General features: G+C 39.4%; 1 protein-coding gene across 3 annotated transcripts in view; it reads left to right on the top strand.

The window, feature by feature from the left end:
- PCCB (propionyl-CoA carboxylase subunit beta) overlaps window positions 1–25051 on the top strand; it is a 102317-nt gene that overhangs the window by 25984 nt on the left and 51282 nt on the right. For all 3 annotated transcript variants that reach the window (XM_029940226.1, XM_029940228.1, XM_029940225.1), the window contains exon 6: window positions 10008–10118. In XM_029940226.1, the coding sequence (XP_029796086.1) occupies window positions 10008–10118 (111 nt within the window). The remainder of the gene's footprint in view (window positions 1–10007; window positions 10119–25051) is intronic.

The following is a 25051-nucleotide window of genomic DNA, read 5'->3' as shown; positions in this document are numbered from 1 at the left end:
CATGCTTTCTATCTCTTCCTATTTGAATTTTGGCAGTGCATGTGCATTTAGGAATTTGTTCATTTCTTCTAGGCTGTCCAGTTGGCATGTAATTTTTCATAGTAATCTCTGATGATTGCTTGTATTTCTAAGGTATTGGTTGTAATAGATCCTTTTTTATTCTTGATTTTGTCTATCTGGGTGGTCTCCCTTTTCTTTCTGAGGAGCCTGGCTAGAGGTTTATCAATTTTGTTTATTTTTTCAAAGAACCAACTCTTGGTTTCATTGATCTGCTTGACTGTTCTTTTGGATTCTATATTGTTTATTTCTGCCCTGATCTTTATTTTTTGTTTTCTTCTGCTGGGTTTTGGGGTGCTCTTGCTGCTTCCCTTCTAGTTCCAGTAGGTGCTCTGTTAGGTTTTGAATTTGCTCTTTTTGTAGTTTGTTGAGATTGGCCTGGATTGCAATATACTTTCCTCTTAGGACTGCCTTTGGTGCATCCCAGAGAATTTGGATTGTTGTATTTTTGTTTTCATTTGTTTCCATATATTTTTTAATTCTCTAATTGCCTGATTGGCCCAATCATTCTTTAGTAGGGTGGTTTTTAACCTCCACATTTTTGGAGGTTTTCCATACTTTTTCCTGTGGTTCATTTCAAGTTTCATAGCACTGTGATCTGAAAGTGTGCATGGTATGCTCTCTATTCGTTTATACTTATGGAGGGCTGCTTTATGCCCCAGTATGTGATCTGTCTTGGAGAATTGCCATGTGCACTTGAGAAGAAGGTGAATTTCCTAACTTCAGGATGCAGAGTTCAAAATATATCTATCAATTCCATGTGTTTCAATGGTGTTCAAGTCCATTGCTTCTTTATTGATTTTCTATCTGGTTGATCTATCCATTGCTGTCAGTGGAGTATTAAAGTCTCCTGCAATTAGCACATTTTTGTCAATAAGATTGTTTCTTTCTGTGATTAATTGTTTTATGTATTTGGGTGCTCCCAAATTTGGCACATAGATATTTATAATTGTTAGCTCTTCCTCATGGAGAGATCCTGTAATTATTATATAATGTCCTTCTTCATCTCTTGTTTCTGCATTTACTTTAAAGTCCAGTTTGTCTGATATAAGTATGGCTACTCCAGATTTCTTTTGGCTTCCAGTTGCATGATAGATATTTCTCCATCCCTTTACTTTCAACCTGAAGCTGTCTTCTGGTAGAAAATGAGTCTCTTGTAGACAGCAAATAGATGGGTTTTGGTTTTTTTATCCATTCTGCTACCCTGTGTTGTTTTGTTGGAGCATTCAGTCCATTTACATTCAGTGTTATTATTGAAAAATGTGGGTTTAGAGTCATTGTGTTCTCCATAAAATTCATGTTTATAGTGGTGTTCATGGCACCTTGTATTCTTTGCAACATTTCCTTCTTAGTGTTCCTCTTAGGATTTCCTGTAGGGCTGGTTTGGTAGTCATGAATTCTCTCAATTTTTCTTTATTTGGGAACACCTTTATCTCTCCTTTTTTGAATGACAGGCTTGCTGGATAAGGATTCTTGGCTGCATGTTTTTCTGTTCATCACATTGAAGATTTCCTGCCATTCCTTCCTGGCCTGCCAAATTTCATTAGATAGGTCTGTAACCACTCTGATAGGTTTCCCTTTGTACGTGAGGGCCCATTTATCCCTAGCTGCTTTCAGACGAGATCTGGTGCATTCAGGGTGGTATGGCCTTAGACCCTAGCTGCTTTCAGAATTCTCTCTTTATCTTTATATTTTGCCAGTTTCACTATGATATGTCGTGCCAAAGGCCGATTCAAATTACGTCTTAAGGGGGTTCTTTGTGCCTCTTGAATTTGAATGTCTATTTCTTTTTCCAAATTTGGGAAATTCTCAGTTATAATTTGGTCTAGTATCCCTTCAGGACCTTTTTCTCTGTCTTCCTCTTTAGGAATTCCTATGATACGGATGTTGTTTGTTTGATTGTATCACTCATGTCTCGATTCTCCTTTCTTGCTCCTGGATCAATTTATCTTTTTTTCAGCTTTCTCTTTTGCTATAACTGTGTCTTCTAATTCACCTATTCTTCTCTCTGCCTCTTCATTCCTTGCTGTGGCTGCCTTCATTTTATTATTCACCTCATTTATAGCCTTTTTTTTTTTTTAACTCATCACACCTATTTTCAAAGTGCTAGTCATTGTCTCAGTTGCTTCTTTGATGCTTTTTCCAACCCCAGTGATTAATTTTATGACAGGTTTTTAGAATTCTTGATCAGGTATGTTGTCTAGATCTGCCTTTAGCAGTTCTGTGGCTGTGACTTCTTCCTGGTGGTTCTTCAGGGGAGAGTTCCTTCGTTTTGTCATTTCTTCTAGTTTTCTATCTCTTGTCAGCTTTAAAAAGCTCATTGTGCACTGTGCACCTGTTAATATTTCTCTGTTAAAGGAGGCTTATTGACTGTCCAGGGCCTGTCGTTTCAGGAAATATTCTCTTAATGGTGTCTCTCGGGTTCTCTTGTTGTGCCTGTGAATATTTTATTTCCCTACTCAGCGATATTTGGGACTTGCTGTCATGCACATTTGGCTTGTTTCTTGGGGTAGCCCTAAGAAGGAAAACAGACAGACAAACACAGAGGGAACAGAAACACACATCGCACAGACAAATCAAACAAACACACAAATTAAAAGGAGGAAGGAAAGAAAGAAAATGGAGAGGAAAAGAACGAAAATAAGAGAAGAAAAAAAAATAAGGGGGGTCAGAGACAACACAGGACAATGGACAGTTTAAAAGTGTATGACCAGTTGAGGGGAGAGATAAGGATGAGGTACAGGAGAATATATCTGGATTGCAAGAAAGAAAAAAAAAGGGAGAAAGGAGAAAGGAAAATAAGGAGCAAAAATTTAAAAAAACTTAATTAAGAAAGGTAATAATAATAAAAAAGTACAAAAAAAAAAGGAAAAAAGAAGAAGAAAAAAGCAGCAGCTCCCCCTTGAGGATAGGCATGGTTTGGTGTAGTAGGTCTCGGGGGCTGCTCTCAGAGGCTCCGCTTTGGTGGCTGAGGAGAGTAGAGTGGTGGCACCCCAAGCTCCTCTGGAACTAAGTACTGTAGGCCACTCTAATGAGTCCAATCTCCTTGTGCCGCAGCTGAGCCAAGTTGTATTTTCCAAGCCTGCCTCGGTTCAAATTCCTACTCCATGCGCTTTTATTCTACCACAGATGAGATGTACTTGCTTTGGCAGCTGGCTTCTTAAGGGGAGGGAGCAGTTTCTCTAGGCGCTGGCAGGGACTTATGCTGCTGTTGCCGGAGGCGAGGTGCACACCCTCACAGTCCACCACCGACTCCCAGCCCCCACCAGGATAGCAATTGCATAGGGGGAGGGATCAGTTTTTCTTGACTCAGGCCTGGATTTGCGCTGTCGGTGTCTGAGGCAAGGTGTGCTGCCTGAGGCGAGGTGTGCTGCCTGAGGCGAGGTGTGCTGCCTGAGGCGAGGTGTGCTGCCTGAGGCGAGGTGTGCTGCCTGAGGTGAGGTGTGCAACAGGAGGTGAAGTGCACGCCCTCATAGACACCACTGGGGACTCCCAGCCCCCAGCCGGGATAGCAGTTGCTTAGGGGGAGGGAGCAGTTTCTCTTGGCACTGGCTGGGATTCATGCTGCTGCTGCCCGAGGTGTCGGGCGCTGCCGGAAATGAGCTGCGTGCTCCTGCAGCCAAAGAGTGAATCGCAGCCTCCACCGCTGCCAACTCCCTGCTGGGATCACGAAGGGGTAGGGGCTCTTTTTTCCCTGTTGGGACCTGGGATTTGGGATTCGTGCGGCCAATGCTGGAGGCGAGATGCGCTGTGGAAATGAGGTGCGTGCTCCCACTCCCGCAGCCGAGGTCAAAGTGAACGCCCCTGGCACTGCCGCCGTGGCCGCCTACTCTCTGCTGGGATGGTGCAAGGGTGGAAGCTGTTCTTTCCCCTGTGCCACCCGGGTTCGGGATTTGGGCTACCCAGCAGTTATGTATGGAGTGAGAGTTTCTCTCTCCAAGCGCAGTTAAACGTTCTTTATTTCTTCCCCAGAGACAGTGCTATGAGCCTGTTCAGTTTCTCTTTCTCTTCCTTTTTGTCTGTGAGGGGCTCCACGCGCTTGCCCTGTGTTGGGCTGGGGCTCCCACCTCCCCTGCCCTTTCTGGGCTGGCCCGTTTTCCAGTCTCCCCAGTTCGCACTCACTCACTCAGACATCTTTGAGGTTGTCTTCTTTCTGGAGTCTGTATTTTCTCCTTCCGCTCTTGCAGATGAGAGTAATGTCCTTCTCAGTTTGATAGATGGGGCAGACGAAGTTTACAGAGCTCCCTTCCTCTCTGCCATCTTGGCTCCTCCCCCAATTCTTGTCTTTTTGATAATACCCATTCTAGTAGGAGTAAAGTGACCTCTCCTTGTGGTTTTGATTTGCATGTCTGTGATGAACAGTGAAGTTGAGCATTTTTTGTACCTGTTGGCCATCTATCTGTATGTCTTCTTTAGAAAAATGTCTAATCAGAATTTCCCATAAAAATCAATCAATCAATAAATATTTTTTGAGAAAGAACAAGTGGGGCAGGGGCAGCGAGAGGGAGACAGAGGATCCAAAGCAGGCTCTGTTCTGAGAACAGTAGTATATAAAGGTTCTCTGCTTTTATATTTCTCCATTCCTTTTCATGTTGTTATCATAGATTATACTTTTATATATTGTGTATCCAGATTTATATTTGTTTTGTGCATTGGCCTTTTAAATACCTTGGGAAAAAGAAAGGTGTTACAAATCAAACCAAAGTACCATAATAACACTGTCTTTTATGTTTACTTAGTAAATTACATTTACTAGTATTTATTTTGTCTCATGACACCAGGGTACTTACTGTGGTCCTTTGATTTCAGGCTGAAGGCCCTGTAGCATTTCTTGTATGTGTACTGTAAACAACCGTCGGCTTTTGTTTGGAAATGTCTTACTCTTTCCTTTATTCTTGAAGGATAGTTTTTCTGGATATATTTGACTGTTTTCTTTTTCATTTTGAGACTATAAATATCCCACTGGACTCTGACTTCTTTTTTTAAAAGTTTATTTATTTTTGAGAGAGAGAGAGCACAAGAGGGTGAGCAAGCACATCAGGGAAGGGGCAGAGAGAGGGAGAGAGATAATCCCATGTAGGCCCTGCACTGTCAGCATAGAGCCCTCAAACTCATGAACTATGAGATCATGATCTGAGCCTAAATCAAGAGTTGAATGCTTAGCTGACTGAGCCACCTAGGCACTGCAGAACTCTGATTTCTGATGAGAGGTCAGCTGTTAATTTCATTGAGGATCTCTTGTATGTGACAAATTGCTTCCTCTAGTTGCTCTCAAATTCCTCTCCTTGTGTTTAGGTTTCAGCACTTTGAGTATAATGTGAGTTTGGTGTGGATCTGAGTTAATCCAATCTGCATGGAAATTCAGTGAGATTTTTGGATGTATATATTCACATCTTACATCAAATCTGGGTAGTTTTCAGCCATTATTTCTTGAAATACTTTGTCTGCCTCTTCTTCTGAGATTAATGTGTAAGTTGGTACATGTGATGTATCATTACAGGTTCCTCAGGCTGTTTATTTTTCTTCATCATTTTCTTAGCTGCTCCTTAGACTGAATAGTTTCAGTGTCTTGTCTTCCAGTTCTCTGAATGTTTCTTTTGCTTGTTGAAGTCTGCTGTGAACCCTTCTAGTAAGCTTTTCATTTCAGTTCTTGTCCTTTTCAGCTTTAGAATTTCTGCTTGGTTTATTTTTATTTCTCTCTCTCTCTCTCTCTCTCTCTCTCTCTCTCTCTTTTTCTTAAGTTTTAAGTTTTTTATTTATTTTTGAGAGCGCAAACAGGGAAAGGTCAGAGAGAGAGGGAGACACAAAATCTGAAGCAGGCTCCAGGCTCCGAGCTAGCTGTCAGCACAGTGCCTGACAATGGGACTCGAACCCACAAACTGTGAGATCATGACCTGAGCTGAAGCCTGACACTTAACTGACTGAGCCATCCAGGTGCCCCATTATGTCTGTCTCTTTATTGGCATATTCATTTTGTCAGTGTTTTGCTGATTTCCTTTTTTCCCCTCCTCATGATTTCCTTTAGCCAGTTGACCATTTCAGACTACATCTTTGACAGTTTTGATGTTTGAGCTTCCTCAGCGATGATCTTTTTTTCCTGTCAATGGCCCATAGTAGCCTGTTTGTGTGTTTTGTAATTTCTTTGTTGAGTACTAGAAATTATGTGTATTTCTGGTAGTGTGGGAAATCTAATTCACTCATCAGACATTACAGAGTTTTGCTTCTTGGAGGCTGAATCTATCCATTTTGACTTTCTGAGCTATTTTTGCAAAATATGTTCCATGTTTAGTGTGGTCACTGAAGTTCTGGCAGTCAGTCAGTGACCTGACAAAGATTTCCTTAAACGTCTGGCTCCCGGAAGAGAAACTGTCTCTTTACATCCCATCTCAGGCAGGAACCTGCTTGAATCTGTCAGGGTTCAAACAGTTGCCAGTCTCTGTGCTGGTCCCATATTGATCAAAAGCCATGATCGGTGATGAGTACACATAACCCCGATATTTGTAGGTGCTTATTGTTTGCTCTGACACCAGCTGGCTGCACTAGGAACATGGGCTGCCAGTCCCCCGGCTGCCTGCCGCAGGGTGGGGGCGGGGGGAGGAGGTTTCCACTAGACTCCAGGGTCTTAAATAGTTGATTCAGACAGTTCCTGCTAGCTCAATAGTGGGTTAGAGGCATGGATTCTTAAAGCTTCTTGTTCCAGCACCTTCTATGATGTCACTCTCTTTTATGTTACCCATATATTTTTAGTATACCTTTCTAATTGCTCTTTTTAAAAAGACTGTGTTGAATTATTGGGTGTTTGCTCTAAGGGTTACAACAGGTATCTTAACTGATCACAGTCTACTTCAAATTAAAACTGAATTCGGGTAAAATGTAGGATCTTTGATTTGATATAGTTCCATTTTCTTCCTCTTTGTTTCCTTATTGTTAAATGATTTGCAAGCCTAACAGCAAAGTGTTGAAGTTATGGGTTTATATAATCTTATCTTTTAAAGTATTAAGACAAAACTATATTTATATAGCATTATATATTTAATCACATATTTAACATTTTTAACGATGTTACTTGCTTTGGATTTTAATTACTTTCTGGTATTATGTTCTTTCACCATGAAGGACATTGGCCAGTGTGGTCATGGTCGCAGCCTGAGTTACGAATGCCACTGTTCTTAGCTCAAGTTTAGCAGTTTTTTTTTTATTTTTTAAAATCAATAAACACTTCTTAATTTGTTAATATTTGGTTGGATTCCTAAGCGTTCAAAGATTGTTTTTGATAATTCTTATCGGTTTTATAGTTGTTGTTTTGGAGGAGAGTCTTCTAAACTCTTCACTCTGTCATAGCTGGGAGGTCACTCAAGTACATTGATATTTTTTGCACAATATAGACAACTTTTTCAACTTTTTTTATTCTTGTAAAATACACTTGAGATTTACCAATTTAACCATTTTTAAGTGTACATTCAGTGGTAGTAAATACATTTGTAATGTTGTGCAACCATCACCAGTATTAGTCTGGCTAACTCTTTTCATCTTAAAAAACTAGAATTCTAGGGGTGCCTGGCTGGCTCAGTTGGAACAGCATGTGATTCTTGATCTTGGGGTTGTGAGTTCGAGCCCCACATTGGGTGTAGAGATTACTAAAAATGAACAAACACAAAAATCCAAACTGAAACTTTATTCCCATTAAACAGTTTCCCCTATTACTCCCTCCCCCAAGTCCCTGGCAATCAGCTTTCTACATTGTCAGTATGATTTTGATCAAGTACCTTATATAAGTGAAATCATACTGTATTTGTTAGTGTTTTTGTGAATGTCTTATTTCTTTTAGCATAATGTCCTCAATATTTATTCACATTGTAGCATGTACAAGTTTTTTCTTAAAAATTTTTTTTTAAACGTTTATTTGTTTTTGAGAGATGAGAGACAGAACGTGAGCAGGGGAGGGACAGAGAGAGAGGGAGCCACAGAATTTGAAGCAGGCTCTAGGCTCCGAGCTGTCAACACAGAGCCTGATGCGGGGCTCGAACCCACGAACCGTGAGATTGTGACCTGAGCGGAAGTCAGCAGCTTCACCTACTGCAAGTTTTTTTTAAGGCTAAATAATATTCCATTGTATGTACATATCACATTTTGTTTATTCATTCATCCATTGATAGGCAGTGGGTTGCTTCTGTATTTGTTATCGTGAGTAATGCTGTTTTGAATGTGGGTATACAAATAACTCTGAGGGACGCTTCGGTAGCTCAGTCAGTTAAGCGTCTGACTCTGTTTCCCTTCAGGTCATGATCTCTGTGCTGACTGTGGAGCTTGCTTGAGATTCTCTCCCTCTGCTTCTGCCTCTTCCCTGCTCCTGCGTATGCTCTCTCTCTCTCTCTCAAAATAAAATTTGCTTATTACACTGGCTTAAGTGAGGGAATAAAATCTAAAACAACACAACTATCTTTTTGAGACCCTGTTTACATTCTTTTTGGTATGTTGCTAGAAGTGGAATTTCTGGGTTGCATGGTAATTTTTAAATTTGTGAGGAACTTCTGTGCTGTTGTCCACAGTGGCTGCACCATTTTACATTCCCACCAGCAGTTTGCAAAGGTTCCAATTTCTCCAAATCCTTGCCAATATTACTTGTTTTCTGTTTGATAGCAGCCATCCCATTGTTTCTGTTGTGAACCTCATTCTAGTTATGATTGGTATTTTCCTAATGATTAGGGATATTGAGCTGGAGGGACAGGGGCTTGCAACAATGGGGCAGGGAGGTTCAACCACAATGGCCACCTTCCTTTCTAACTACATCTCTGTAATCAGAACCATCAGTGGGAAATCCATGATATTTGGAGGACAGAGTACTTTTTGTCTACCTGGGCACCTTTTGAAATCTCTGTGTAAGCTGCTCCAGGAATATATTTAGGGCTGTGGGTAGGGGACAGAGGATGAGTAGCTGTTGTACTATGAACTAAAATTGACCAAAATTAATTGTAGTTTATTCTCCAAAGTTTCCTCTGGGAGTCGGAAGCCTTCAATTGACTCTAGAGTTTCAAAACATTTTTTCAGACAGATAATGTCAGTGCAGGTGTTGTCTAAGGGAAGACAGATTCCTGGTGCCCCCTGCTCTGCCACCTTCCCAGAAATCTCTCTCTTGGTGGCTTTTTGTGCTGTTCTCAACTATTTCCTATGATTTATAGAAACTGGGTTCAGAGCCAAGATGTGGCTAACAGTGGACATGCTTCTCTTATGCTGATGGATCCAAGGGGAAGGAATAAAGTTGGGAGTTGGGCAAGGAGTCATTGGACTATGATCTTGCTTGGGTCCTCCAGCCCCCATTCCTTTCTTTCTCAGGAGGTGGCTTGAGGCTTGGCCTTTTACATACCTTTGTGCCCATGGAGCCTTTCTGGCTCCTGCTACCTACCTCCCTTTCTCCATATCCCCTGTCTAGAGGTGGGCAGACATTGAGACTCAGTAAAGTAGCACCTGCTGCTTAGCCTTGCATTGTAACTGCTGGATACCCTCTGTGACGGGTGTGAAGGGACTCCAAATAGAGGTCATGGCTCCCGGGTAAGTGTTGGCTCTATATATTCTGCCTAAGGCTTTCATTCATTTTTTCAGCCAGCTTTGTGAGGATAGGGATGCTGGGCTTGAGGTGTGTTTGGAGCTGGGGTGAAATGGATGGGAGTCACTCTGAGCTCATGTCCTGATGGAGCTTTCAGGAAACTACCATCAGGGAGGATAAAGAGGGTATTTGCCCCAGAAATTAATATGCCAATAATCCCACCTGTTTTGTGCAGAAATTGCACATATATAATTCTGGAAGAAACTGTACTGATTAGGTTTCTTGCCTCCAGGATAGAATTTCTGTGACTAAAAGCCAAATGTAATTTTATTATTGCCTTTATTTTTCTGCAGGTAGTGCAGTGAATACCTCTGTAACTAGATGTCTTGCCTTTCTCTTTTGGCAGAGGAACGTCATGGCATCTGGAGTCGTCCCTCAGATTTCTCTGATCATGGGCCCATGTGCTGGTGGGGCTGTGTATTCCCCAGCTCTAACAGACTTTACTTTCATGGTAAAGGTAAGAAGGAAAGGCCTGTTTGTCCTGCCCTTTGAGAGTGGCTCAGTAACTCACCTGCAGTAAAAAGAATCCCTGACCTAGATCTCGGTTATCTGCATTGTCACTGGCTTTCAGCATGGTAATGATAAGATGTTAGTGGAGAGAAGGTTTTGGCTTGAAATGTAGCTTCTGGGGCTTACGTGGCAGAATGTGTTTGTGTACTTCATTGGCGGGTGATTTTACTTGTTGATTCGAATTGCAAATTATTTTCAAGTAATCAAAGGATTCTATCTGCCAGACAGATGATTGTTTACGGAATTTTTTAAGAAGTTTCTCACAGTAGGCTTTCCTGTAATCTGTTGGGAAGTTGTTTCTGATGTCCCACCTTTTATTTCTTTAGCTTTTTGCCATTTCATTATATATTGTTTATAATGGTAATGGTAAATCTGATTTCTAACTTCATTTTGAGAGGTGGATATCTTTAGTATAATTTTTTTAAATGTTTTTTTTTTGATACAGAGAGACAGAGCATGAGAGGGGGAGGGGCAGAGAGAGGAGACACAGAACCGGAAGCAGGCTCCAGGCTCTGAGCTAGCTGTCAGCACAGAGCCTGATGCAGGGCTGAACCCACGAACATGAGATCTGACCTGAGCCGAAGTCGGAGGCTTAACCGACTGAGCCACCCAGGCGCCCCTCTTTAGTATAATTTTGATGGAATGATACTTCTTTAAAAAAATTTTTTTAATGTTTGTTTATTTTTGTGAGAGAGAGAGACAGAGTGTGATGGGGAGGGACAGAGGGAGAGGGAGACATAGAATGCCAAGTAGGCTCCATGCTTTGAGCTGTCTACACAGAGCTGGATACGGGGCTCAAATGCACAAACTGTGAGATCATGACCTGCATCAAAGTCAGACGCTTAACTGACTGAGCCACCCAGGAGCCCCTGATATTTCTAATTTTAAATCAGGCCTACTTGCATTTATACATGGGTAGTTACTTGAACTTGATAACTCTTTTAAAAAAATTAGTTTTTCTTTATGAAATATACTTAACAATAATAAGGAATAAATTCAAAGACCGATTTGGAGTCGGATGGAGAGAAAAGCTAGTCCTCAAGTGTGAGGAGAACAGTATAAATAGAGGGAATGTAAATAAGGAACACTTTTTTTTCCCTCAAGGGTAGTTTGGCAATAGGAATTGATAAGTTTCGAAACTTTGATCCAGATATTATGTTTTTTGTGACAGGTTGAAAGCAATCTATGTTCAACAGGGGTGGGTTTTAAAAATGAGGATGACCACTTCTCTTCCTCAACAAAGCAGAATTCTCTATACTTTGCCAATTGATTCAATATATTCAGCCCCTTCTCCCTGCCAGGAACGAAGGTGTCCATTCCTTTGGCTCAAGCCATTCTCTCCCTGTCTCCCTACATTCATGCACAGTGTGTAATAGGACTCCTCACACCGTTTCAGGAGCCTTCTATTGTAGACTTCTCCTGTTTGTTCTCTTTTATCTATTGCTTTCAGTCTCTCCCCTGGTACTGGATCCTCCCATCCGAACTAACCCATGTTCAGCTATTTCTTATCTTCAAAACAAACACAGAAGTCCTCCCCTAGTCTGTGTGGCTATTGACCTATCCCCGTCTTCCCACTCTCCTTAACACATTCCAATTTGGCTCTGTCCCCTCACTCCACTAAACTTGGTTTTTAAAGGTCATCAGTGATATCTGTGTCACTATAAATGATCTTTAACATGCATTTTCCTCCGTGTGTTAGCAACATTCTTTCCCTTTGCCTCTACTCTGTTGTCTCTGGCCTCCCCTCTCCTCTCTCTGGCCTTCTTGGTGTCCGTTGGCATCTCATGCTATTCCACTCACTGTAGATGCTGGGGTTCATTCTACGTGGCTTTCTCTCTCTTTCTTTGTAGTTATTTTTCACCTTGACTGAGAGATGATTGACATATAACATTGTATAGCTTTAAGGTGTATGATGTGTTGATTTGATAAACTTACATATTGCATAAATAATTACCATTGTAGTGTTACTTAGCTAACACCTCCATCACCTCAAATAATTACAATTTCTTTTCTGTGGTGAGAACATTTAAGATCTACTCTCCTAGCAATTAGCAAGTGTGTAATACAGTATTAACAGTAAGAATCACTCTGCTATACATGAGATCTCCAGACTTACACGTAACTGGAGTAGCTTTCACCAGCACCTCCCTCCCCATTCCCCAGTCACCAGCTCTTGGTAACCACCATTCTGTTTCTAGAAATCCAGCTTTTTTTGCTTTATTTAAAAAAAAATATTTATTTGTTTGTTTTTGTTTATTTAGAGAAAGGGCACACACTTGAGTGAGCAGGGGAGGGACAGAGGGAGGAAAACGAGAGAGCTCCCCAAGCAGGCTTGTCGCTGTCAGTGCAGAGCCCAATGTGGGGCTCTATCTCACCATGAGATCATGACCTGAGCCCAAATCAATAGTCAGACACTTAGCCAACTGAGTCATCCAGGCACCCTAGGAGTTCAGCTTTTTAGATTCCACACATAGGTGAGATCATACATTAACTTTCTCTTTCTGATTTTATTTCACTTAGCACATGCATTTATACATGGGTAATAAAATAATAAGCCATGAGTGAAATGCTCTCAGGGTCCATCTGTGTTGTCACAGATTGGCGGGATTTCCTTTTTTCTCATAGCTGAATAATGTGTGTACCACATTTTCTTAATTTATCTGTTTTTGGACACTTAAGTTGTTTCTGTGTCTTGGCTTTTGTAGTAGTACTATAGTGAACATGGGGGTGCAAATATTGCTTTGAGATCCTTATTTCATTCCGTTTTTTTTTAATGTTTTATTTATTTTTGATACAGAGAGAGACAGAACATGAGGGGGGGAGGGGCAGAGAGAGAAGGAGACACAGAACCGGAAGCAGGCTCTAGGCTCTGAGCTGTGAGCACAGAGCCTGACGTGGGGCTCGAACCCAGGAACGTGAGATCTGACCTGAGCTGAAGTTGGAGGCTCACCCGACTGAGCCACCCAGGCGCCTTTCATTCCGTTTTTTCAAAAAATTTGAATTCCATGGGCACCTGGGTGGCTGAGTCAGTTAAGCATCCAACTCTTGATTTCTGCTCAGCTTATGATCTCACCATTGTGGGACTGAGCTCTGTGTTGGGGTTGTAAGAGCTGTATATAACTCAGTGTTCATCATGAGAAGTGTACTCTTAATCCCCTTCCCCTGTTTCACCCACCCACCTGCCTTCCTCTGATAACCATCTGTTCTGTACAATTAAGAGTCTGTTTTGTTGGTTTTTCTTTTTTTCCCTTTGTTTATTTGTTTTGTTTCTTAAATTCCACTTATGAGTAAAATCATATGGTATTTGTCTTTCTCTGATTTATTTCTCTTAGCCTTGTACTCTCTAGCTCTTGCAAATGGTAAGATTGCGTTCATTTTTGTGGCTGAATAATATTTCATTGTATGTAAGTATATACTTCTATCTTACATATGTATTATATATTATATAATATATAATATTATTATATATATATATATATATATATATATATATATATATATATAAAAGGTACAGGCATCTTCTTTATCCATTCATCAATCAGTGGAGACTTGGACTGCTTCCACAATTTGGCCGTTGTAATTTACACTGCAATAAACACAGGGGTCATGTATCCCTTTGAATTAGTGTTTTTGTATTCTTTGGTAGTACGATTACTGGATCGTGGGGTAGTTGTTTGAAAAAAACTTTTGAGGAACCTCTATACCATTTTCCACAGTAACTGCACCAGTTTGCATTCCCACCAACAATGAACAATGGGTTTCTTTTTCTCCCCAGCCTTTTAATGTAAGGTCTCATTGTAGTAATTTTGATTTGCATTTCCCTGATGATAAGTGACGTTGAGCATCTTTTCATGTGTCTGTTGGTTCTCTGGATGTAGTCTTTGGAGAAATATCAGTTCGTTTCTCCTGCCTATGTCTTGATTTGTATTATTTGTTTAGGGTGTTTAATTGTATCAGTTCTTTTTTATGCTGTGGATACTAACCCTTTATCAGATATGTCATTTGCAAATATCTTTCTCCGTTTAGTAGGTTGTCTTATAGTTTTGTTGATGGTTTCCATTGGATATATATCCAAAAGTTAAAATGTTGGATCATATAATAATTCTATTTTTGATTTTTTGATGGACCTCCCTACTGTTTTCCATAGTGGCTGTATCCATTTACATTCCACCAACAATGCACAAGGTTCCCTATTCTCCAAATTTTTGCCAACAGTTATTTCTTGTCTTTTCCATAATAGCCATTCTAACAGGTTGAGGTGATAAGTCTTTTTGGTTTTGATTTACATGTCTCTGATGATTAGTGATGTTGGGTATCTTTTCATATACTTGTTGACTATTTGTATGTCTTCTTTGGAAAAATGTCTGTTGAGATCTTCTGTTCATTAAAAAAATTTTTTTCTAGCTTTATTGATACAATTGTCATATAACACTAAGTTTAAAGTGTACAATATGAGAGCTTGACACATGCATATGTTGTGAAGTGTTTATACAATAAGGTTAGCTAACACATTCTTCACCTCACATAATTATCATTTTTGATTTTTTGTTATTGAGTTATATGTGTTCTTTAAATATTTTTTATATTAACCCCCTTCAGATAGATGGTTTGCAAATATTTTCTCCCATTCAGTAGGTGGCCTTTTCATTTTGTTGATGCTCTTTCGCTGTGCAGAAGCATTTTGGTTTGATGTCCTGCTTGTTAATTTTTGCTTCTGTTGTTTGTGCTTTTGGTGTTCTATCCATAAAATTGTCGTCAAGATCAGTATCAAGGAGCATTTTCCCTATGTTTTCTTCTAAAAGTTTTATGGTTTCAGGTCTTTAAGTCTTTAATCCATTCTGAGTTAATTTTTGTGAGCAGTCATATATATGGGTCTAATTACATTCTTCTGCCTGTAGTTCCCCAGTTTTCCCAGAATCATTTATTGAAGAGATGGTCTTTTCCTCATTGGATATTCTTGGCTCCCATGGAATTTGAGTTGACATTATATATGAGGGTTTACTTCTGGATTATTGATTCTGTTCTATTGGTCTGTATGTATGTTTTTAGTACCATACTGTTTTCATTCCTGTAGCTTTGTAGTATAGTTTGGAATCAGAAAGTATGGCATCTCTAGGGGTGCCTGGGTGGCTCAGTCGGTTAAGCATCTAACTTCAGCTCAGGTCATGATCTCATGGTCTGTGGGTTAGAGCCCCATGTTGGGCATTGTGCTGACAGCTCAGAGCCTGGACTCTGCTTTGGATTCTGTGTCTCCCTCTCTCTCTCTCTTCATCTCCTACTTACACACACACTCTCTCAAAAATAAAGATTAAAAAAAAAGTGTGGAACCTCCAGCTTTATTCTTTGTCAGGATTGCATTGACTGTTTGGGGTCTTGGGTTCTATACAGATTTTAGATTTTTTTTCCTGTCAAAAATGCCACTGGAATTTTCAAAGGAATAGCATTCAATCTATAGAGGGCTTTGGGTACAATGGACATTTTAATAGTATTCTTTTCCATGAACTGAGATCTTGTCCATTTATTTGTGTCCTCTTCAGTGTCTTTCATCAAGTCTTACAGTTTTCAGTGTTTAGATCTTTCACTTCCTTGGTTAAGTTTCTTTTTTTTGTTTATTCATTTTTTTTTGAGAGAGAAGAGAGAGCGAGCAAGTGAGCGCATGTTCACAAAAGCATGAGCAGGGGAAGGGCCAAGAGAGGGAGACATAGAATGTGAAGCAGGCTCCAGGCTCTGAGCTGTCAGCACACAGCCCGATGCAGGGCTTGAACCCACGAACTACAAGATCATGATCTGAGCTGAAGTCGGATGCTTAACCAACTGAGCCACCCAGGCACCCTGCTTAAACTTATTTCTAATATTTTGTTATGTTTGATGCTATTGTGAATGTGCTAGTTTTCTTTTCCAGATATTTTATTAGTGTATAGAAATGCTACTGGTTTCTGTATATTTTTTATGCTTTCTCAGTTATGTGTTGTTATCCTAAGCAGTCCCATCCTCTACTTGTAGAACTTTCTTTAATGTCTACATATTGGTACCATCAGCTTTTGTTTGTTCTCCATAACTGACTATCTAGTCTTAACCATTCTATATTTTAAGTATTTCATGTATTTAATGGGAGTGAAGTAAAAATGCTAACAGATTTTTTTTTAAAGGGCTAGACAGTTCATGAAAGAAGTGTAATGAAAGGCCAGCCCTGCCAGGTAATAAAATATAAAGTGAAAATAACTGTTGAATCAACTTGTAAGTAGGTAGACCAGAGGAACAGAACAGAATTGAGAAATAGATCTGAATATACTTGGATATTTAGCTTATGATGAAATGGATATTATTCTATTCAGGGTCACCCATGATGTCAATTTTTTGTATCAGAGACACCAAAGATTCCAGCATTACTAAACCCATTTGACATTTCTCAATCATCTTACTTGACCTTTTGGCATTGACCCAGCTAATCACACCTTCCTCTGAAACATCAAAGCACCATGATATTTTGGTTTTCTTCCTTTATCTCTTCTCATTCCCTTGGTGATCTTTTCTCATCTTAAGACTTTAAAAATCCATCTATATATTGACAATTCTCATATCTGTGTTTTCAGGATGCAATACTCCTGAATTCTAGAATTACACAGTCAGTTGCTTACCAGTGTTTCCATTTGGACTGTAGTGGTGTCTCAAACTTGATAGGATTTGGTCTCTAAGAAGCCCCTTCCAAAGTGTTCTCCAGCAGTCTTCCTCATCTCGGTAAGGGGCCTCCCAGTGGCTCAGGTAGAAGAACATTGCATTAACTCTCCCTTTTCCTGTCACATGCCCAGTTCAGTTCAAAACCATATTCTCTCTACTTTAGGATGTAATCTAAAATCAAGTTGCTGTGTACTTCTTACTGTTCACACTGCTGCTGTTTAGATTCAAGCACCCTGTCTGGATTATTGCAGAGTTCTTCTAACTGGTCTCCCTCATTCTTCTTTGCCTCCTTACCCACTTAATTTCTAACAATTTAAGCACTGTTAATTGTCTCATGCTCCAGGAGGTATGTAAAATATGTACAGTTCAGCAATTACTAAGTACAAATCCACTTAAATGACACTGAGACCAAGAAGTGGTCGCCAGAGTCCTGCTCCCATTACCTTTACTAATCACTGTTGCCTCCTTTCATCCTGTCCAAAATTATTTATTATCTCAACTTTTATGTTAATTATTTTTATTTGCTTTGATTTACAATTAAAAATTATTTTTAGTGTTGCCTATTTTGACCTTAATAGAAGGTGAAATCATAGGATAATCATTCTCTGGTTCATTCTTTTGTGTATGTCTGTGACTCATTGATTTTAAGATTTATCCATGTTCTTTGTAAATGTACTTCATTCATTTTAATAGCTCCATAGTATATTAACATATTCATCCATTCTACTACCATTTGTGTTTATTTAAAAAAATTTTTTTTAATTTTTTACCATTTGTGTTTACAGACTTCTCCCATTGCCATTGATGCTGATCTAAGTATTCCTGTATCTCAGTTTTAGGTTCTCAAGTAAGGGAACAGTTACATCATAGGATGTACATACCTTCAGCTTTTTTAGGTAATGTCTGACTGTTCACTGAAGAGCTTGTAGCAGTTTACATTTGTATTTGTAATGTGTGAGAATTTCACTTGTTCTACATCCTTGCCAGTGCCTGTATGCCAGTTTGCACGTGGTGTGATTTCTCATTGCATTTCCTTGACTAATGAGATTTAGCACCTTTTCAGTATTTCTTCTTTTGTGGCATGCCTGTTCATCTATTTTGCCCACTTAAATTTTTTAATTTTTGTTTTTGAGAGAGAGAGAGAGAGAGACCGAGTGCAAGCAGGGGAAGGCAAAGAGAGGGAGACACAGAATCTGAAGCAGGCTCCAGGCTCTGAGCTGTCAGCACAGAGCCTGACATGGGGCTAGAACTCATGAACCACAAGATCATGATCTAAGCTGAAGTTGGACGCTTAACTGACAGAGCCACCCAGGTGTCCCTCTTTTGCCCATTTTAAAAATTGTGTTTCGAAAAATGAATAATCGGTGAAGAAATGGGCAGAAGACCTGAATAGACACTTCTCCAAAGAGAACATTCCAGATGGCCAACAGGCACATGAAATGATGCTCTGCGTCAATCATCATAAGGGAAATTCAAATCAAAACCACACTGAGATACCACCTCACACCAGTCAGAGAATATGGATGCTGGCGAGGTTGTGGAGAAACGGGCACCCTCCTACACTGTTGGTGGGAATGTAAACTGGTGCAGCCACTCTGGAAAACAGTGTGAGGCTCCTCAAAAAACTATCCGTAGAACTCCCCTATGACCCAGCCATAGCACTGCTAGGGATTTACCCAAGGGATACAGAAGTGCTGATGCATAGGAGCACATGTACCTCAATGTTCATAATGGCACTTCCTCCAATAGCCAAATCATGGAAAGAGCCTAAATGTCCATCACTTGATGAATGGATCAAGAAGATGTGGTATATATATACAATGGAGTACAACATGGCAATGAGGAAGAATGAAATATGGCCATTTGTAGGAAAGTGGATTGACCTTGAGGGTGTCATGCTAAGCAAAATAAGTCAGGCGGAGAAGGACAGAAACCATATGTTTGTACTCATAGGTCTAACAGGAGAAACCTAACAGAGGACCCTAGGGATGGAGAGGGGGAAAGAGAGCTGGGGAGAGTGAGGGACACAAATCATGAGAGACTATTGAATACTGAAAACGAACTCTGGACTGAAGGGGGAGGGGGAGGAAGGGAAGGGGGTGATGGTCATGGTGGGGGGCACTTGTGGGGAGAAGTACTGGTGTTATATGGAAACCAATTTGAAAATAAAGTATTAAAAAATTAAAAAATAAAAATTGTGGGTTTTTTTTCTTTCTAATTTTTAGAAGTTCTTTGTAAGCTTTGGATATAAATTATTTATCAGTTGTATGTTGCACCTGTCTTCTCCATGCTGTGATTTGCAGTTTTCCTCCTCTTAATGCTACTTTTGAACATATTTTTTGAAAAATCTTTATTTTGAAACTCATATGTGCAGAATTCTTAACCATTTGTGTGTGTTTAAAGTGAGAGCGTGTGAGTGGGGGAGGGGCACAGGAAGAGGGTAAGAGAGGATCTTAAGCAGGCTCCATGCCCATCATAAAGCCTGATGTGGGGCTTGATCTCAAGACTGAGATTATGACCTGAGTAGAAATCAAGAATCAGATGCTCAATTGACTGAGCCACTCAGGTGCCCCAGAATTCTTAACCGTTTGTAAGTGGGTGCTACATATCATGTCTCTTTACTGCTTAATCGTTTGGTGTATAATTCTTAAGAATCAGGATATTTTCTTACACAACCAGTAATTCAGGAAGTTTAACACTGATACAGTACTTCAAAAGAATTGTGGTAAAATACACAAAGTTTAAAATGGTAAATTTCAGTTACAGTTGTATCGCATTAGGCGCAATCACATTTTTGTGCAACCGTCACCACAGAAATTCTATCTCCAGAATTTTTTCATCTATCCCAACTGGAACTTTGTACTTACTAACGACTAGCTTACCATTACCTGCTACTTCTAGTACCGTTCTGTCTTTATGAATTTGTGGAATCATATGGTATTTGCCCATTTGTGTCTGGCTTATTTTAGTTAGCATAATGTCTTCAGAGTTCATCCATGTTGTAATGTTGATCAGCCTGTCTTTTTTTTTTTTTAGCCTGCCTTTTTAAGGCTCATTAGTATTCTTTTGTATGGTATGCCGCATTTGTATATCCACAGTCAGTGAACACTTGAGCTGTTTCAGTCTTTTAACTATTGGCACATAATACTGCAACCAATGTTGGTGTACAAGCATCTAGTTGAATCTTTTTGTTTTTTGGGGCATACACCTAGGAGTGGAATTATTGGGTCAAATGTTACTTCTCTTTAATATTTTTAGGGAAAATCATACTATTTTACACAGTGGCATGTCAGGAAAATATTCCACTTGGTCTTGTTGTATAATTCTTTTAAAATGTTAAGTTTGTCAGTATTTGAGTATTTTTGTATCAATATTTATATGGGATATTGATCTGTAGTTTTTTGTAGTGTCTTTGGCTTTGGTATTAAGGTAATACTGGGGCCTTAAGAAGTGTTCCATTCTCTTTAATTATTTGGAAGAATTTGAGAGGATTGGTGTTTGGTAGAATTCACTAGTGAAGCCATTTGTTACTGATTTAGTCTTGGTAGGTTGTTTCCAGTTGTCCACTTCATTTAGATTATGCAATCTGGTGTAGAATTGTTTATAGGGCTCTTATTTATACACACACACACACACACACACACACACACACACACATATGTCTGATAGGTCGTATATGTATATTTCTTGTAGAATTGGTAGTAATGTCTCCATTTTCTTTTCTTACAATAGTAATCAATAGTAATTTGAGTCTCTTTTTGTTAGTCCACGTAGCAAAAGGTAGGTCATTTTTGCTAGGCTTTCTGAAGAATCAACTTTTGGTTCCCTTGAGGAGTGTGTGTGTATATATCTATCTGTATCTTGTTTTTCTATTTTTCACATATCTCTGTGTTGATCTCTATTTTCTTCCTTCTGCTGACTTTGGATTTAGTTGGTTCTTCCTTTTTCTTTCAGGTATAAAGTTATGTTATTTGGGATCTTTGTTCTTTCCTACTGTGTGTACAGCTATAAATTTTGCTCTTAGCACTATTTTTGTTATATACCATAAGTTTTTGTATGTTGTGTTTTCATTTTAATTTCTCAAGCTATTTACTATTTCACTTGACTTTTGTCTTTGACACTCTTCTTTTAAGTGTATTTTATTTTATTATTTTTTTAAATATACATCCAAGTTAGTTAGCATGTAGTTCAATAATGATTTCAGGAGTAGAATCCAGTGATTCATCACCTAAATCTATCACCCAGTGCTTATCCCAACAAGTGCCCTCCTCAATGCCCCTTACCCATTTAGCCCATCCCCCCTTTCACAACCCCTCCAGCAACCCTCTGTTTGTTCTCCATATTTAAGAGTCTCTTATGTTTTGTCCCCCTCCCTGTTTTTATATTATTTTTGCTTCCCTTCCCTTATGTTCATCTGTTTTATATCTTAAAGTCTGTATATGAGTGAAGTCATATGATATTTGTCTTTCTCTAATTTCACTTAGCATAATACCCTCTAGTTCCATCCACATTGTTGCAAATGGCAAGATTTTATTCTTTTTGATTGCTGATTAATATTCCATTGTATGTATGTATATGTGTGTGTGTGGGTGTACACACCCCACTTTTCTTCATTCAATGGACATTTGGCGTCTTTCCATACTTTGTCTATTGTCAATAGCGCTGCTATAAACGTTGGGGTTCATGTGCCTCTTGGAAACAGCACTTCTAGATCCTTTAGTAAAATACCTAGTAGTGCAATTGCTGGGTCATAGGGTAGTTTTATTTCTCATTTTTTGAGGAACTTTCATACCGTTTTCCAGAGCATCTGCACCAGTTTGCATTCCTAACAACAGTGCGAAAGGGTTCCTCTTTCTCTGCATCCTTGCCAACATCTGTTGTTAGCCATTCTGACAGGTGTGAGGTGGTATCTCATTGTGGTTTTGATTTGTATTTCCCTGATGATGAGGGATGTTGAACATCTTTTCATGTGTCTGTTAGCCATTTGGATGTCTTCTTTGGAAAAGAGTCTATTCATGTCTTTTGCCCATTTCTTCACTGGATTATTTGCTTTTTGATTGTTGAGTTTGATACGTTCTTTATAGATTTTGGATACTAACCCTTTGTCTGATATGTCATTTGCAAATAGCTTCTCCCATTTCATCGCCTTTTAGTTTTGCTGATTGTTTCCTTTGCCATGCAGAAGCTCTTTATCTTGATGAGGTCCCAATAATTCTGCTTTTGTTTCCTTTGCCTCCGGAGACATGTTGAGTAGGAAGTGGCTGAGGCTGAAGTCAAAGAGGTTTTTGTCTGCTAGGTTTTTGATGGCTTCCTGTCTTACGTTTAGGTCTTTCCTCCATTTTGAGTTTATTTTTGGATACGGTGTAAGAATGTGGTCCAGGTACATTCTTCTGCATGTTGTCCAGTTTTCCCAACACTATTTTGTTGAAGAGATGATCTTTATTGCATTGGATATTCTTTCCTGCTTTGTGAGAAACTAGTCGGCCATATGTTTGTGGGCCCATTTCTGAGTACTCTATTCTTTTGCATTGATCTATGGGTCTGTTAAGTTTGGAATTGTGATGCTTCCAGCTTTGGTTTTCTTTTTCAGGATTGCTTTGGCTATTGGAGGTCTTTTCTGGTTTCATACACATTTTAGGATTGTTTGTGCTAGCTCTGTGAAGAATGCTGGTGTTATTTTGAAAGGGAGACACAATGGTTTTTGAAAAGTATGATGCTCGATTTCCACTTATTTGAATTTTCCAGTTCTTCTGTTTCTAGTTTTAGTCATTGTGATTGAAATAATAAAAACTGCTTTGTTATCTTGTTAAATTTATTTTTTAAATAAATAATTCTTTTTAAATGTTTGTTTATTATTTTGAGAGGCGGCAGGGTCAGAGAGAGAGAGGAAGAGAGAGAATCCCAAGTAGACTCTGTGCTGTCAGTGCTGAGCCCAATGCAGGGCCTGATCTCATGAACTCTGAGATCATGACCTGAGCTGAAATCAAGAGTTGGAGGTTTGACCAACTGAGCCACCGAGGTGCCCCATTTTAAAAAATTTATTAAGACATGTTTTATGTGTGCCCAAAATATAATCTATCCTATGTAATACTTTTGTCTACCATTCAGATTCTGGTTTGGTCAGTTGTCCCAATAATGTCCTTTATATAATTTCCCAGTGCAGGATCCATTTGGGGATCACATACTGCATTTGGTTGTCCTATCCTATTAATCTCCCTCACTCTGGAACAATTCTTTAGACTTTGTCATGATGCTGACATTTTTGAAGGCTACACAACAGATGATTAGGTTGTTCCTCACTTTGTTTATCTGATGTTTCCTCATGATCAGGTTCAGGTCGAGTAACCCAGTCTGTCTACGACATAAACACTGTATCCTGCTCAGTTGATCACATTTAGAGACAAAATATGTCTATCTCCCCTTCACTGGCAGAATTATTTTGATCACTGTTCATTCAAGATGTTATTTGGTTTCTTTGCTGTATAGTTATTGTTCTTTTTATAACTGATTAATATTCAGTGGAAGATACTTTGAGACCATGCAAACATGCTATTCTACATTATACTTTTCTCCTTGATTTAGCTTTAGCCTCTATTGAGGATACTTGTCTAAACCAATTTTCATAAAATACTTATTTTATTAAGTATATTTATTAACTGTACTATTTGACATCCAACTATAAGGAAGAGGCCTGTTGGGCATTTGTTTATTTCATGGGTTTATTTATTTTTTTCTTAGTGCATGAACAAGTAGGGGAGGGACAGAGGGAGAGAGAGAATCTTAAGCAGGCTCCACACCCAATGCAGAGCTTGATGTAGGCTCAATCTGATGATCATGAGATCGTAACCTGAGCCAAAATCAGGAGTTGTACTCTTAACTGACAGAGCCATCCAAGTGACCCTCATGGGTTTATTATTAATGTGGGTTCATGGATTTCCTGTTCTACTCAGTGATTTCTAATTCATTATTAGCATCATTTGTTTTCATGCTCAAAATGCCCTTCCCTTAGTCAGTGGGAGTCCCTTTAAGCTAGCTTCTGTGCCCTTTTGATATGAGAGCCAAAGTGAAATTTATACTTTACGGGTAATGTGTTTTAGTTCTTGAAGAACTTTTTTCAACCTCAGAGTCATGAAGATTGTTTTCCTTTTCTAAAAGCTTATCTTGCCTTTTACATTTGTGTTTAATTCTAGTTGGAATTGAAGTTTACACATAATATGAAATAGATGCTAGTTTCAATTTATTCAGTATGGTTACCTAGTTGACCTAGAGCCTTTTATTGAAAAGAACATCCTTTCCTGCTCTGCGGTACCACGTGCATCACGAATTCAGCGTCTGTATGCAAGAGTGTTTCCGTGAGCTCTTTCCGTCTGTTTGCTTCTCCCTGGCACTGTCTTCATTACAGTGGTGCGTGACAAGTGTTGGCACGGCAAGTTGTCCCTCCTTATTCTTCTTCAAGTGGTGTGAGGTATTCTGGGCTCTTAGCATTCCCACATTTTTTTCCAACTTGAAGGCATGACTGTATGATGAACTGCACATATTTAAGCTGTGCAGTTTGAATTTTGGCACATGTATACAGTTGTGAAGCCATGACCACAGTCAAGATATCAAACATAGCCACCACCCCCCCGCCCCCCACAAAGTTTCCTCCTGTATCTTTGTAATCCATCTCTCCTACCTCTCAGCCCTGTCATTAGGTAAACATTCATCTGCTTTCTATCACACTAAACCAATTTGCATTTCTAGAATAATACAAAATGACATTTTCTTTCTTTTTTTAAATTTTGTTAATGTTTTATTTATTTTGGAGAGAGAGAAAGAGAGACAGTGTGAGCAGAAGAGGGTCAGAGAGTGAGGGAGACACAGAATCTGAAGCAGACTCCAGGCTCTGAGCTAGCTGTCAGCACAGAGCCCCATGTGGGGCTCAAATCCACCAACTGTGAGATCATAACCTGAGCCAAAGTCAGAACCTTAACCCACTGAGCCACTCAGGCACCTCCAAAATGACATTTTATATGTATAAAACATACAAAAAGAGTATACCTTTTTGGGGGAGGTGGAATGGGTGGATGCTGGCTCTTTTCAGTTGGGATAATTATTTTGAAATATGCCTGTTGATGGATGTTGGGTTGTTTTCCAGTTTGTGACTGTTACAAATAATGCTTTTGTGAACATTTATTTATGAGCCTGTGTGGAATAGGGAAG

Source organism: Suricata suricatta, chromosome 5, assembly GCF_006229205.1.
Source record: "Suricata suricatta isolate VVHF042 chromosome 5, meerkat_22Aug2017_6uvM2_HiC, whole genome shotgun sequence".
Lineage (NCBI taxonomy): Eukaryota > Metazoa > Chordata > Mammalia > Carnivora > Herpestidae > Suricata > Suricata suricatta.
Note: the sequence above shows the minus strand (reverse complement) of the source record. Positions and strands in the feature narration are given on the sequence as shown.